The sequence below is a fragment of the Coenobita brevimanus genome, chromosome 8, assembly GCF_032717465.1.
Source record: "Coenobita brevimanus isolate Jiangsu-jjx chromosome 8, ASM3271746v2, whole genome shotgun sequence".
Taxonomy (NCBI): Eukaryota; Metazoa; Arthropoda; class Malacostraca; order Decapoda; family Coenobitidae; genus Coenobita; species Coenobita brevimanus.
The window spans coordinates 46,550,209-46,565,647 of NC_136961.1; the positions used below are offsets into that span (position 1 = coordinate 46,550,209).

The 15,439-nt window shown below is 42.9% G+C and overlaps 1 protein-coding gene across 1 annotated transcript in view; it reads left to right on the forward strand.

Annotated features, from left to right (window-relative positions):
• LOC145405778 (uncharacterized) overlaps positions 1–15,439 on the forward strand; it is a 61,481-nt gene that overhangs the window by 26,439 nt on the left and 19,603 nt on the right. The window contains exon 4 of the mRNA XM_080277015.1: positions 1,952–2,174. Within this exon, the coding sequence (XP_080133141.1) occupies positions 1,952–2,174 (223 nt within the window). The remainder of the gene's footprint in view (positions 1–1,951; positions 2,175–15,439) is intronic.

Sequence of the window (15,439 nt, forward strand, 5' to 3'; positions counted from 1 at the left end):
TCAGTTCTGGTGCCAACCCTGCTCCTGGTTCATATTAATGATCTCTTATCTGTCACCCACAATCCCATCCATTTATACGCAGATGACTCAACACTACATAGTTCATTCACACTCAGACACCCATTTATAAAGTCTAATATCTCTACCTCTCAACTCAGTACAGCCATCTCCATAAATCAAGACCTATCTACGATCAGTGAATGGGGACAAAACAACCTGGCCTCTTTTAATGCGAGTAAAACTAAATGTATACAATTTATCAACAGACAGATATTGCCAGATTCGTACATTACCTTCAGTGCCACGAATATCCTTATCCCCAAATGTATTGAAATTCTTGGCATCTCACTTAACAATGCCCTCAGCTGGACCTCTCATGTTAGATCACTTGCCAAAACCGCCTCAAAGAAACTTGGATTATTGTACGAGTCCATAACTTCTTCTCTGATGAGCAGTTAGCTATAATTTATAAGAGTCATGTGCGCTCTCAGCTTGATTATTGCTCACCCTTGTGGAATGGATGTGGAGAGGTTGCATTAAAACAACTAGATAAAATTCAGAACAAAGCTGTTAGAATTAACAACCCTGCCGTTACATATAAACGACCCCCCTCCAGATAAGAAGGAATGTTGCCTCTCTTGCATTATTTTACAGATATTTTTTTGGCAAATGCTCAGACGAAGTTGCGTCCATGGTGCCACCTCTCCATGCCTTCCCTCGTGCTACTCGGCAGGGCTCTTGTTTGTCGAGCCACAGCTTGCAAATGCGAGTATTTTTTCCCTTTGGCGAAAAAAATTTATATACAAGTTGCCTTTTGGCAAGGAGAAATTACATCCACTTCAAAACCCAGTGAACTACAAAATAAGTAAATCTCACGTAAATGAACAAAAAAGCACGTCATGATCGATTATTAAGTCCTTCCTTGTCGCAACTGTGAATGTTTAAAACCACATTATATGGTTCTAATCATCACAATGTGTAAGTAAACCTATTTATCGCTTGTAAAGTATTTCGGCTTGTATTCAGTTTGGCTACTAAAAATTTATTTGGCTCGTAAATCTGAAACCTTAGGAGTCAAGTGGCTCGCAACCAACGGCAGCTAGCAAGAGCCCTTCTCGGGTATCTGGTAGCGCTCATGACTGGAATGTCACTCAGCCATATTGCAGAACTTCTGCATATCAGAATTCTTTCATTCTCTGAACTGCATTTCTCTGGAAGTTGCTTCCCCAGAGTTGTTTCCCTCCAAATTTCAACCCACAGCTGTTGAAGTCTAACTGTTGCAGATATTTTATGAACAGAGGACACCAGTAATCTGGTGTATGGATTATTTATTTATTTTTTGTTTTTGTTTTTTCTTCCTGTGTTCTGATATATATAAAAAAAAAAAACCTTGTGCCTCATACCATCTATCCACTTCCACAGTCTTTCCTCCACCTTGCAGTTAACACCAAATCATTGGCATACATCTCCCACGGGAGTCCATTTCTGAAGTCCCATGAGACGGTTTCAGTTACCGTGATAAACAATAAGGGGCTGAAGACACAATATTGAAACATTAATAAAAATATAAGAGAAGGTGACAGGCAGTACACTCTTTTTTTTTACAGGTCAGTTCATGAAATTACCTGGTCCGTCCAATTGATATATGTGAAACACTTCTTTGCTGGAAAAAAAATATTATTAAGTAACATGTAGATGGTTTACCATTAAATGGAGCCTTGTATTTGTAGACTTGAGTGGTGTGTGATTGATTATGTGACCTATATGACTATGAACGCTTTGTGATAGTTATCCTACTTTTGCAGTTACTCTTGCTTTGTTTCTGGATTCAGCTTCACCTTATCTCTTGGATGGAATTAAGATCCCCCCTTCCCCCCATAATAATGATATGGTGAGTTTTGTGGTATAGAATGTTGAAAGATTATGACAAAAGAATCTCTGCCACTTGCAGCAGAGAGTACTGAGGTCGTCATCACCAAGACCACCTGAAGGCGATTCAGAGTCAGTCAGTCCCAAACGACCAAGATTATCCATTGACGTCCATCAACCTACACAAGAGCCACAGACACCAAATGATGACAGTCGATTATCAGGAGGTGACTCGGACTCAGAAATGATTCCAGTGAAACAAGAAATGGTAGAACTGAAAGAATGTGCCGATTCCGCTTATGAAGGTGAGTTCTGAAAATAATTGGTTGGAAGGTTGATTAATAATGGCCCATTGAATCCAGGTGGCATCTTTGCTATTGCCAGTTGATTTTGATCATCTTAAGCAATTCTTATACTGTAGACATTTTTTAGTGATATACCTAGTCCCTCCAGTTCTGAAAGTCTACACTGATGAAGCTGTGATAGTCAGGTGATGGCAAAAATAAAATTTATAAGACATTCCTGGGATCAAAGGATTAAAAAAAAAAAAATCAGTCTGCAAATGGAGAGTCAAGCATTTTTTTTTTGTCTGGAGTATCTTTCAATAAGATACAAATTTGAGAGGAGTGAGAGAGTGCTTTTGATTGGAGACATGAATGGCAAAGTTGGGAATGTACGAGTGTATGGAGTGGTTGGTCAGTGGGGTGTGCTTGCTGAAGTAGACGGAAATGGTAGTGCTTTGGTGGACATCTATGCTGGTGAGGGGTTGACAATGGCCAACACCTACTTTCGGCATAAGATGATCCACCGGTATACATGGAGAGTAATGAGAAGGATGGATGGTGAACTTGTTGAATGAAAGGCAGTGATAGACTATGTGTGTGTGGATGAGCGAATGAGAAGACAAGTGTTGGATGCAAGAGTTTGGAGAGGGTGGGGGAATGGAGTCTCGGACCGTCGCTTAGTGATGGCCAAGGTAAAGCTGCAAAGAAAATGGTTGAGGAGACAAAGGGGAAGACAGGAGGAAACAGCTCCTGTGAGAAGAGTGGAGAATTTGCAGGATAGTGAGAAAATGGCAGAGTATAAGAGCATAGTGGAAGAAAGATTGGGAAGGTATGAGCTAGAGCAGATGGAAGGGGTGGAAGACGTATGTAAGATATTCACGGAAGAGATAGGCGCAGCGTGTGAGGTGGTTTATGGAGTGAAGAGGAGATGCAAGGGTGTGCAAGGGACAGCATGGTGGAATGATGAGGTGAAATGAGCTGTAGAACAAAAAAAGAAGGCATATAGTGAATGGCTAGCAAGTAGAGGTAGGGGAGAAGATGAGAGAGAGAAGAGGGAGGTATATGTGAGCAGGAGAAGGGAGGTGAAGAGACTGGTGAAGGAGAGTAAGAAGAAAGTGGATGAAGAGTTTGGGAGGAATCTGAGTGTGAAATAGAGGGAGAGTAAGAAATTGTTTTGGAAGGAGGTAAAGAAAGTAAGGCAGTGTGAAAGGGGACATGGTAAGGGAGTGAAAGATAAGAATAATAGATTGTTGGTGGAGAAGAGAGAGAAATTGAGGAGATGGAAGGAGCACTTTGTGGATTTGTTGAATGTAGAGAATGAGAACAGTGCGAGTATAAGTGGTTGAGGAATGGCTGGGAGAAGAAGAGATGAGAGGAGGGAGGAAATCAGTAGGGCAGAGGTAGTGGAAGCAATTAAGAAGATCAAGTTGGGAAAGGCCCCAGGAATTGATGGAGTGTGTGGTGAAATGCTGAGGTATGGGAGTGAGATTGTTGTGTAGTGGATATGGAAGTTGTGTAGATTGGCTTGGGAAGAGGGAAGGGTTCCCGAGGACTGGAAATCAGGTATAATTGTTCTTTTATACAAAGGAAAAGGGGAGAGAGAAGTATGTGGCAACCATAGGGGTATTAGCCTTCTTAGTGTGACTGGTAAAACATATGGTAGAATATTCATTGATAGGGTTAGGCGTATGACAGAGGAGCTAGTTGGAGAAGAACAAGGGGGATTTAGGAAGGGAAAAAGGTGTGTAGATCAGATATTTGTTCTAAGATGTTTAGTGGAGAAGTATCAAGAGACGGGAAAGAAAGTGTATGCTGCCTTCATGGACTTGGAGAAAGCTTTTGACAGAATAGATAGGCAAGGTATGTGGAAGGTATTAAGAATATATGGAGTGGAGGGGAAATTGTTGAGTGCTGTGAAGAGTATGTATGAAGGAGCTAGGGCTACGGTGCGAGTGGATGGTGAGCTGAGTGAGTTCTTTGATCTCACTGTGGGACTGAAACAGGGTTGTGTGATGTCTCCATGGTTGTTTAATATATACATGGATGGGGTTGTAAAGGAGGTGCAAGGTAGGGGAGTGGATGTGGGGGTGGCTCTAATGAACGAGGGTGAGATTTGGAAGCTTCTGGTGTTGCTGTTTGCTGATGATACAGTATTGTTGAGTGAAGATGAATGGGAGTTGCAAGGTTTGATGAATGAATTTGAGCCAGTGTGTATGAGGAGGAAGCTGAAAGTTAATGTAAACAAAAATAAAGTTATGGTGTTTGAGAGGAGTGAAGTCACAGAATGTACAGTGAGGTTGGATGGTGAGGATATGGAGAATGTGAGTGCATTCAAGTACTTGGGTAGCGTGATGAGTAAGGATGGAACTTTGGGGGATGAAGTGCGTGAAAGGGTACAGCAGGGCAGGAAGGTTGTTGGTTCACTGGAAGCAGTGATGAGGAATAGGGAGGTTGGTATGGAAGTTAAGAAGTCACTGCATGATAGTATTGTGATCCCTACCCTGACATATGGAAGCGAGGCATGGACCTTGCAAGAGGGGAACAAGTCAAGAGTGAGAGCAGTGGAAATGAGTTACTTGAGAGGAGCATGTGGAGTGACAGGTTGACGAATGAAGAAGTGAAGGAACGCTGTGGGGTGGATATGGATGTGGTTGAGAAGATTAGGAGAAATACACTAAGGTGGTTTGGACATGTGGAGAGAATGGAGAATGAAATACTGACTAAGAGGGTGTATGTAGGTGAGGTGGAGGGAGGGGTAGACTGAGGATGAGGTGGAGGGATGGAGTTGAGAGGTATATGAGGAAGGGGGGGGGTGAGTTGGGGGGAGGGTAGTCAAATGGTGGATGACAGAGCAACTTGGAGGCATTTTGTCTGTGGCCACCCTTTGCGGGATTAGGGCGTCGGGCTATAGATTGATAGATAGATCTTTCTATAAGGCTGATCCATGCAAGTTTGTAGAAGCCTTTATAAAGGACACACACACACACACACACACACACACACACACACACACACACACACACACACACACACACACACACACACACACACACACACACACACACACACACACACACACACACACACACACACACACACACACACACACACACACACACACACACACACACACACACACACACACACACACACACACACACACACACACACACACACACACACACACACACACACACACACACACACACACACACACACACACACACACACACACACACACACACACACACACACACACACACACACACACACACACACACACACACACACACACACACACACACACACACACACACACACACACACACACACACACACACACACACACACACACACACACACACACACACACACACACACACACACACACACACACACACACACACACACACACACACACACACACACACACACACACACACACACACACACACACACACACACACACACACACACACACACACACACACACACACAGAGAGAGAGAGAGAGAAGAAGAAGAAGTGTTTAGGTTAGGAAAGTACGAGAAGGAGGGGCGAAAGTTCCAGGCAACAGTAAATGAAATTATCAATAGAATATGGAAATTATCAGTCAAGGAAGGGTTCAAAGCTGTTTGGATAAGGAGGGATGCAAATGAGGAAGAGAGCTAAAATAGTTAGTAAAGGAAGCAAAGGCAAAAAAGAACAGAGAACAGAGGAAAAGAAGACAGTGTTTTATTGGAAAGTTATGGATCAGAAATTAAGGAAGTGGTACCGACAGAGAGAAGGAGAGAAGAGGGTATAAAAAACATCAAAAATAATTTGAAGATGGCATATACTAATGTTGATGCTTTAATATCAGCAAGGCTAGAAATTAATGATTTCTTGAGGGTATATGAACTGCTTTGTAGAGACCAAGTTAAGAGAAGATACTGATGTTCATATGGGAGATGGTAAATACAAACTGTGGAGAAGAGACAGAAAAGAAAAAGCGGGAGGAGGAGTGATGATAGTAGTGAAGAACAACATAAAAGTAGGTACCATGGAAATGGAAAAGGGCAGAGCTGAAGTGATAAATATGAAATTAGAAACTGGAGACAATAGCAAGAGAGATATGCCAGTAGTGTATGTTCCCCCTAAGACAAGAGCATGGAATGATTATGAATACCAGATGTTGTCAGACATGGCAAGTTATGTACAGAAAATAATTGAGAAAAGCAGCAATGTAATTTTGATGTTTGACTTTAACTGTAAAGAGGTGAACTGGAAGGAATGGGACTCTGGAAGCAGCGAAGATTCGTGGGGCATTACATTATTAAATATTACAATGAGCAATGTGATGACGCGATAGGTCAAAGAAGAGACAAGGTTCCAAGGTGAGGACACACCAACGAGATTAGACTTACTGTTTACCAAAGAACCCAATGTAATAGAATCTTTGAAATATTTGTGTCCCATAGGGGAAAGTGATCATGTGGTCATTGAGTTCCAGATGATAATAGGGAACGTGGTGCCAAGAGACGAGCTTTACAGGTAGGGAAGATATAACTTTGGCAAAGCAAATTTTACAGGATTGAGAAAATTTTTCCGAAAATGCGGACTGGTGATAATTAAGAGAAATGAGAGATACAGAGGAAGTGGGATATCTTTCTAGACCTCTATAATTCAGGAGTGGAAAAATTTGTGCCAAGAGTAAGGGGGAAAGAAAAGAGGGAAAAGGAGTGGTTTAATAAAAGGTGTATCATAGCAAAAAAAGAGAGAGACACGGCGTGGAACAACTGGGGAGAGGTAACAACAGAACAAAGGAAGAACATAAAAGAACTAGAAATGAATATACAAGAATACATAGAGAGGAAGAAAGGAATTTTGAAAAAGGTATAATAGACAGTTGTAAGGATGAACCCAAACTGTTTTATGAATTTGTCAATGGCAAACTGAAACAAAAGGAAGTAATCACCAAATTGAAAGTAGAAGGGGAGGTCTATAAAGATGTGGCAATGCATGCTGAAATAATGAACAAATATTTCCAATCGATTTTTCACTAATGAAAGGGAGTTTGTGGAAGGGAAGGGAGTGACTAGAAATGTAGTGACAAAAGATATAAAAGTGGAAGTACAGAAAGTGTATAAATTACTGGAAACTCAAGATGTAAGGAAAGCCCCAGGACCAGATGGAATCTCTAATTGAGTACTGAAGGAATACAGAGAACAACTGGCGGATAAGATTCACAGTTTAATTGTGTGTTCTCTGGAAGAGGGGAAAGTGCCTCAAGAATGGAAGAGGGCAATTGTGGTACCAATTTATAAGGGAGGAAACAGGGAAGAACCTCTAAATTATAGACCAGTGTCCCTAACCAGCATGGTCGCAAAATTATGCGAGAGAATCCTGAAAGATAGATAGATGAAATATCTGAAAGAGATGAATATTTTGGCTGGAAGCCAGTTTGGATTCAGAAGTGGAAGGTCATGTGTTTCCAACTTGCTGAGCTTTTACTCGAGCGATTGACGTGCTACAGGAGAGAGGCGGTTGGGTGGATTGTGTGTATTAAGATTTGGAGAAGGCTTTCGACAAGGTATGCCATAAGAGACTAATGTGGAAACTAGAGGATATAGAAGGACTGAAGGGGAACCTCCTGGAATGGATGAGAGACTTTTTGAGAGACAGACAAATGAGGACAGTAATAAAGGATAGGATGTCTAGATGGCGGGAGGTAACAAGTGGAGTCCCACAAGGCTCCGTGTTGGCGCTAGTAATGTTCCTGATTTACATAAATGCTATGGTAGATGGAGTGAACAGTTATGCAAGTCTGTTTGCTGATGATGCAAAGATCTTCAGGAAGCAAGAGGTTGAGGAGGATTGTAAAATGCTGCAGGAGAATCTGGATAGGATACATGATTAGAGCCAGATGTGGGAAATGAAATTCATTGCAAAGAAATATAAAATATTGGAAATGGGTAAAAGTACCAAGAGGCCATCACTGAATTGTTTGATGGGTGATGAACCAATCACAAAAGCGAGAGAAGAGAATGATTTGGGAGTGCTGGTCCAGGATAGTTTGTCAGATGAAAAACATACTAACAAGATAGTTAGAGAGACGTATATGCTCTTGATTAACATAGGAGTAGCATTTCATTATATGGATGAGGAGATGATGATAAAATTGATAGTGGCCATGATCCGCCCCAGGTTACAATATGCAGCAGTAGTGTGGTCCCCACACAAAAAGAAAGATACAAACAAGATTGAGAGAATACAAAGAACAGCAACCAAGATGTTCCCCAATCTAGCAGATCTGTCGTGCAGTGAGAGGCTGGAAAAGCTGAAGTTTGCCTTCCCTAGAGGAAAGGAGAAAGAGGAGCGACATGATTGTTGTGTTTAGGACCATGATGGGAGTAGATAAAACATACAAAGAAGATCTGTCTGTATGGGATATGAGAGTAACAAGAGGACATGGAATGAAATTGAAGAAGCCAAGCTGCTTGAAGGATGTCAAGAAATATAGTTTTCCTTATAGATGTATAGACCTGTGGAATAGCCTGGACAAACAGATCGTCCAGTCTAAAAACTTAAACGAGTTTAAAGCTAAATTTGACTTACTGAGAAACAGAGAGGGGACCCCACAAGCATAGCTCCTTTCCTGTATATCACAATTAGGTAAACACACACACACACACACACACACACACACACACACACACACACAATGCAGTATGACACTATCTATATCTATCTATGTGGCTACCTACCTAGCTATCTATCTCTCAAAGTGTGTGTTTTATCTATCTATCTTTCTATATACATATATATATCTATATATCTATCAATCTATCTATCTATCTATGATACTGTGTTGTTGAGTGAAGACGAAGGGAAGCTGCAAGGCTTGGTGGATGAGTTTGAGAGAGTGTGTAAGAAACAGAACCTAAAGGTGAATGTAGGGAAGAGTAAAGTGATGGTCTTTGAGAGAGGTGAAGTCAGTGAATGTACAGCGAGGTTGCATGGTGAGGAATTGGAAAACGTGAGTACGTTTAAGTACTTGGGTAGTGTGATGAGTAACGATGGAGGTGTGGAGGGTGAAGTGCTTGAAAGGGGGTAGCAGGGAAGAAAGGTTGTTGGTTCTTTGAAAGCAGTGATAAGAAACAGAGAAGTGAGCATGGAAGTGAAAAAGTTACTACATGACAGTATTGTGATACCAACTCTTAACGTATGGAAGTGAAGCTTGGATGTTGTTGGAAGGGCACAAGTCAAGAGTGAGAGAAGTGGAAATGAGTTATTTAAGAGGAGCCTGTGGAGTCACATGGAGAGACAGGCTGACAAATGAGGATATAAAGGAGCATTGTGGTGTGGATGTGGATGTGGATGTGATAGGAAGTGTTAGGAGGAACACACTGAGGTGGTTTGGCCATGTGGAGAGGATGGAGGGTGAAAGACTGACGAAGAGAGTGTATATGAGTGAGGTGGAGGGGGGGAGAGGGAGGGGGAGGCTGAGGATGAGATGGAGGGATGGGGTGGAGAGGTATATGAGAGAGGGGGGTGCGAGTTGGGAGCAGGGCAGTGAAATGGTGGGGGACAGGGCGACGTGGAGGCGATTTGTTTGTGGCCACCCCGAATGGGATTGGGGCGTCTGGCAATAGATAGATACATATATATCTATATATACATTATATATATATATAGTTATATATATGTTTATATAATTATGTATATATACATTGAAATACAGGCAAACCCCAGTTTCACGATGCAATTGCTTAACCTCTTCTTTACTGAGCACCATGTCCTGCATCAGCAGCTCCCCCCCCCCCCCACACACACACACACACACACACCGAGTTGTCATGCAACATCTTTGGTACGTCGGGGACTTTGGGTGTAATTCATCATCGCGTCCAAGCTAATAACTTTTTTTTTTTTTTTTTTTTTTTAAATGAGGTAAACCTCTAAAAGATTGTGGGGAAAAAAAATCTCATGTTTTGTTAAAATATACGTACATAAATGACCAATAGATATTTAGGCTTGAGAACAGTAACATGCACAGTTGTAATTTATGTTGATTTCTTGCAGTAAATAATAGTTTTTTTGGTGGGTGAGAAGGTGACCTATATACAGGCGTGCTCTGAGGCGGATGCAACCAGGCAAGGCAAGGCCATATGTGATAAAGAAGAATGAAAGAAGTGAAAAAAAAAAAAAAGGAAGAGGGGGGGAAAAACTGATGTAAAAGGAGAAGAATATGGGTGTGGGAAGTATAAAAGTAAAGAAAAATAAAAGGAAGAGATAAAGAAGGGATTCTAAGAGAATGACAAGAGGGAGGAATGCGTGTGGGTTTCTGATTGTGCCAGGCCTGGTAATATTCAGCTGAACATAAACACAAAGAACTCACTTTCAGTTACATCAACCCATCTCCTACCCATGAAATTCCTCTTACCTTTTGCTGGGTTCTCAGTGAAAAATTTGTCTGCACATGCATTTGTCCAAGAACAAACGTTTTGCACTGTATCTTTTGTCATAAACAGAATGAAACAGTCAGATGCACTGTAGGGATGATTTTCATTTTGATGCACATTCGGAAAATTATTTAGTCTTTTGTCAGGAAAGAGGTCACTCAGTAACCTGTATGTATGAGGAGTTAAAGAGGAGTCAGAACTTATGGCAAACACAATACACACAACTTTCACTGTCGTCTGTGTTCCCACCCTTACTCTCTTCTGGCTCGTATAATGGATCATCGTCACTTTCCTCAGACAACCACTCATTATCAGATTCATCCAGATCACTGTCTGAATGGAGGGTAAAATCCTCATCATCATCATTTGACAACATGTTTCCGTATAATGGGGGTTTGTGACAGGGTTTAGTGCGGAGTACATATTCCCTCCAAGGCTGCAGGCACACTAAGTCATCATTCGCTAATTTACTTGAAAAATAGTCACAGACATCGCAGGGGAGGTTTGGGTGGTGAGGAGGCTGATAATCTGATTGGTGCTTGAGAAATTACGTCATATATGCAGTCTACAATTGGTTGAAACTAATGAGGTTTCATGACGTAGGTATGACATAATAATGTTACCATTGGTCGAGAAAAAAGGAGTGTTACCATATAGTTCAGCTTTTTCTGCAGCTGAAAGCCATGTGGAAAGATTATAAGAGCCCTACCGAGGCAGCAAATCCGTGCAGACAACCATGATGTTTGTTAGTACATGTGTACTGTACTTTCAAAATTTTCTCGATACCTCAATGCCTTTAAGAATGGAAGTACACATGTACTGTCAGTTGCATTTTGGTAAAGAAGAGGTTCAATAAAAACCCACTGCTTGGCGGAGTATCATAAAGTGGGGAAGATATAACATGTACAGGGATGCCTTTTTGAGCCTTGGGTACCCTGTCTCCCCCCAAGTAAGTCCTAAACCCACCCAAATGAGTCCTTAAAAAAAAAAAAAAAAAAAAAAAAAAAAAAAGAGGCCTAACACCTGTGAAAAAGGCTAACCTAAGCCAACACCTGTAAATAACTCATTAAATCCAAGGAATAAATTCCGAAAATCTTTAAATATAGGTAAGAAAATATCGAACACTTCTTATCACTTACCTCTTTTAAGTCCATGTCCAGTCCTGGTCATCATCCTTGTTATCTCCCCTGAGGCTAGGGGACATGTGGTACTCCCTAGCACTTACTCATCCTCCTCAAAGACCTCAAACCCCATCTCAGAGGGAGGGTCGGAGGAGGGGGGAAACCTAGCGAGGTGGGGTGATAGTAGTGGGAGACTGATGCGCTGACTAGGGGTGGCGGTGGGGTGTAATGCCCATTGTAAAACTGGGGGTAGGGTGTTATTTCTACCCCCACCACTAATCCGGAGTATCACATATAGGGGTATCGTAAATTGGGGTTTGCATATAACATATATATATCACCATCATCATCATCATCAGCCGTTTGAATGTCCACTGCAGGACCGGCCTATCCTGACCGAAGTGCGGATGAGTCAGCCTATGTATCTCTACATAGTGGCTTAGGCTGTCTGGTAGAGATTGTATGTAGGGTGAAAAGTGCTTGTAAGTGTAATTGTTGTGTTGGAGTGGCTTTGGATGTGTGTGTAGTGTGTGAACCAAGTGTAATCGGCCCGTGCAAGCCGACTGGGTGCAAGCACACTTTATTGTATGTGACACTGGTTTAACCACAGCACCCCTTATGTCCGCCAATGCAGTACGTGGCCAGAAGAATGCTCCCAGTTTATTACCCTGGTGGGGCAAGCCCTCGTTCTTCAGTTTACGAAAACGCACACTTTACCACTGTACCACAGAGGCTCCAACATATATATATATATATATATATATATATATATATATATTAGTGTGTGGGTGGGTGTGTATATATATATATATATATATATATATATATATATATATATATATATATATATTGTATATAGTGTGTGTGTGTATATATATATATATATATATGTATATATATATTGTATATAGTGTGTATATATATATATACAGTAATCACTCCAATATCCGGATCAATAGAGCCATCGGTAGGTTCGGATATTGGTTTTGTCCGGATATTGGGCCCCAGCTTATGGACTTGTACTTACGGACCCTAACACAGAGAAACACCTATACAACTCCCTCCGGACATGCATAGCACCTATTTAACACCCAAATCACACCAATAAGGCACATAAATGACTGAAATAAATGCAATAGACACATAAAATGTGGGTTTAGAAGTATGTTCATACATTAATAAACATTCTGGTACTTATGGACTCTAACCGAACCTAACCTAACCGAACCTAACCGAACTCTGAAAAACCCATTCCTACTGCACATGCATGAGGTAAGTTTAGTATGGAAAGAAGTACAGTATGACACTTTCTGGTAAGTATAGTATGGGAAAAAATACAATATGAAACATTCTGGTAAATATAGTATGGAAAATAGTACAACATGAAACATTTTGGCTACTTACAGCAAGTCCCTGGCCACCTCGATGAATAACCGCCTCCTCTCGGACTCTGACAGTAAGAACGATTTCCTGAAGCACTTGCACTACACTCTTCCTGAAGTCTTGCACTGAACTTAGTCACTAACACACAGAAGTCCGTTCTTTTCACAGTGTTCACTTTAGTCCAAATAATGTTCCATTAAATTTAAGTGTTGCACATTAACTTTTCCCAAGTTTTTTAAGTTTCCAAAGCCAAAACAAAGAAGGTTAGTTACGTTAAATTTCTTTTCTACTTAGTCTTTTCTCCCAACTTGAAAACCTTAACACAACACACCGTTTTTTTCACTGCACAACACTCAAAATTCCCGTGTGGTCTAGTGGAGAAGTTCTTGCTGTTTATTCACTGTCAGAGCCCGAGAGTATCACTGGCAGGCGTCCAAGGGGTGCATCGGTGGGTAGTGGTGATGGCGTACCGACTACAGAAGACTCTGAAGACAGCCGCAAACTCACGTCGAGCGGTGACTCCACTGTAGCTGATGTGCTGGGCTGTGGCTCGGAGCATGAGGGCCTGTCTTGGGGAGGCAACGGAGTGGAACCAGGGCTTGGCACAGCGGGGGTCACGGGCCTGAAAAACTGTCAATCGTTGACTGACGCAAGGACCGACGATTCTGGCGATTGATGATGCGCTGCCGGAAAGCACGCACTTCCTCCACGAGTCCCAAGGGCCCCATCTCCCTGTCGCAGTCCGGGTGTTCCAGGTAGTCTAGGACGAACTCTAGATGTTCCCGGAGTGCGCTCAGCTTGGGGATGGCTGGAGTAGTGTCCTGCTGGGCGGAGTCTGCATCATCATCGCCTTCGTCGTCGGAATCTTCAAGTTCGGGACTGACACCAGCAACCGAAGACGCGATCTCGATATCAGACAACGTCTGATACCCAGGATCGCCCTCGTCGTCGTCCAACCACTCACGAACATCGTCCACATCAACATCGTCGCCGTGCGTACGTAGCCGTGCATGGAAGTCATCCACGTCAAACCCTAGGAAATCGTACTCCACATCTGTTCCGAGAAGCAGACGAGACCAACCATTTTCAAGAGTTTTCACAGGGACTTCCTTCCATGCACTAGCCCAGTTGTACAGCGCAGACTTGATGTTGTAGCGGCGAAGGTTTTCCAAAGTCCGCTTGCCTCGAGTGTCACGTCCTTCCCTGCGCTCGTCCTCGTCCTCGAGAACCACCATCACCTCGTCCAGGAACTTCCGACGGTACAGGCGCTTTGTTGCCACGATCACTCCTTGGTCCATTGGTTGAATGAGAGCAGTCGTATTAGGTGGCAGAAACATGCACCTAATACGGCCATTCTCAGCAACCAAGTCCTTGTCGCACGGGTGGGCAGGTGCATTGTCGAGGAGAAGGAGAGCCTTTACCTGGTCGCGAGGAATTCCCAGTGTCTTCGTCTGGTAATGTATGACCTCCTTGACGAAGTGATGGTGAAACCAGTCTTTGAAAATCACAGCTGTGAACCATGCTTTCAAAGAATGGTACCATACGACAGGAAGGACATCCATCACCCCACGAAGGCACCGAGGCTGCTTTGCACGGCCAACAATAACGGGCTTAAGCCGGTGCATGCCGTTAGCATTGGCACAACACAAAGCAGATATCCGTTCCTTAGAAAGCTTGCGGCCAGGTACACGCTTCTCCGTCTCATCGGCGAGAGTGTTCGTTGGCACCGAGCGATAGAATAGGCCAGTTTCGTCAGCGTTATAGACTTGACCGAGAGTGAGGCCCTCCCTGTCGATCAAGCCTTTCACCTTGTGCCGAAACTCGTCCACTCCATCCTCGTTAGCGTCCAATGCTTCGCCATGTGCTTTACGGTTAGTAAGGCCATGTCGCAACTTGAACGCGAAGAGCCAACCCTCGGATGCCTTGAAGTCTAGGGCGTCGTGAAGCCTTGCCAACTTCTCAGCAGCAGCCTTCAGCTCCGTTCCACGTACCATCACACCAGCTGCACGTTGCTGTCGATACCAAATCAACGTGGAGCGGTCGATCTCTGCATACTTGGGAGTAAACATAACCTTCCTCTCCACGTTGCGTTTGCTTCTCGACGAGAAGTCAGCCGTGTACTGCATGAGCTTGTCTCGGGAACGCTTGATATCAAACAAAGTCGACCGGGCCAGGTTGAACTCGCGGAGAATGCGAGAGGAAGACCAACCCGCATCAACCTTCTCCAATATCTCCCGTTTCTTCTCCAGAGTCAACACCACTCTCTTCCTTTTCTCAGGAGGCGGGGCCATCATCACACACACTAAGAGTAGGGCAGAGAGCAGCAGGAGGCCTTGCAG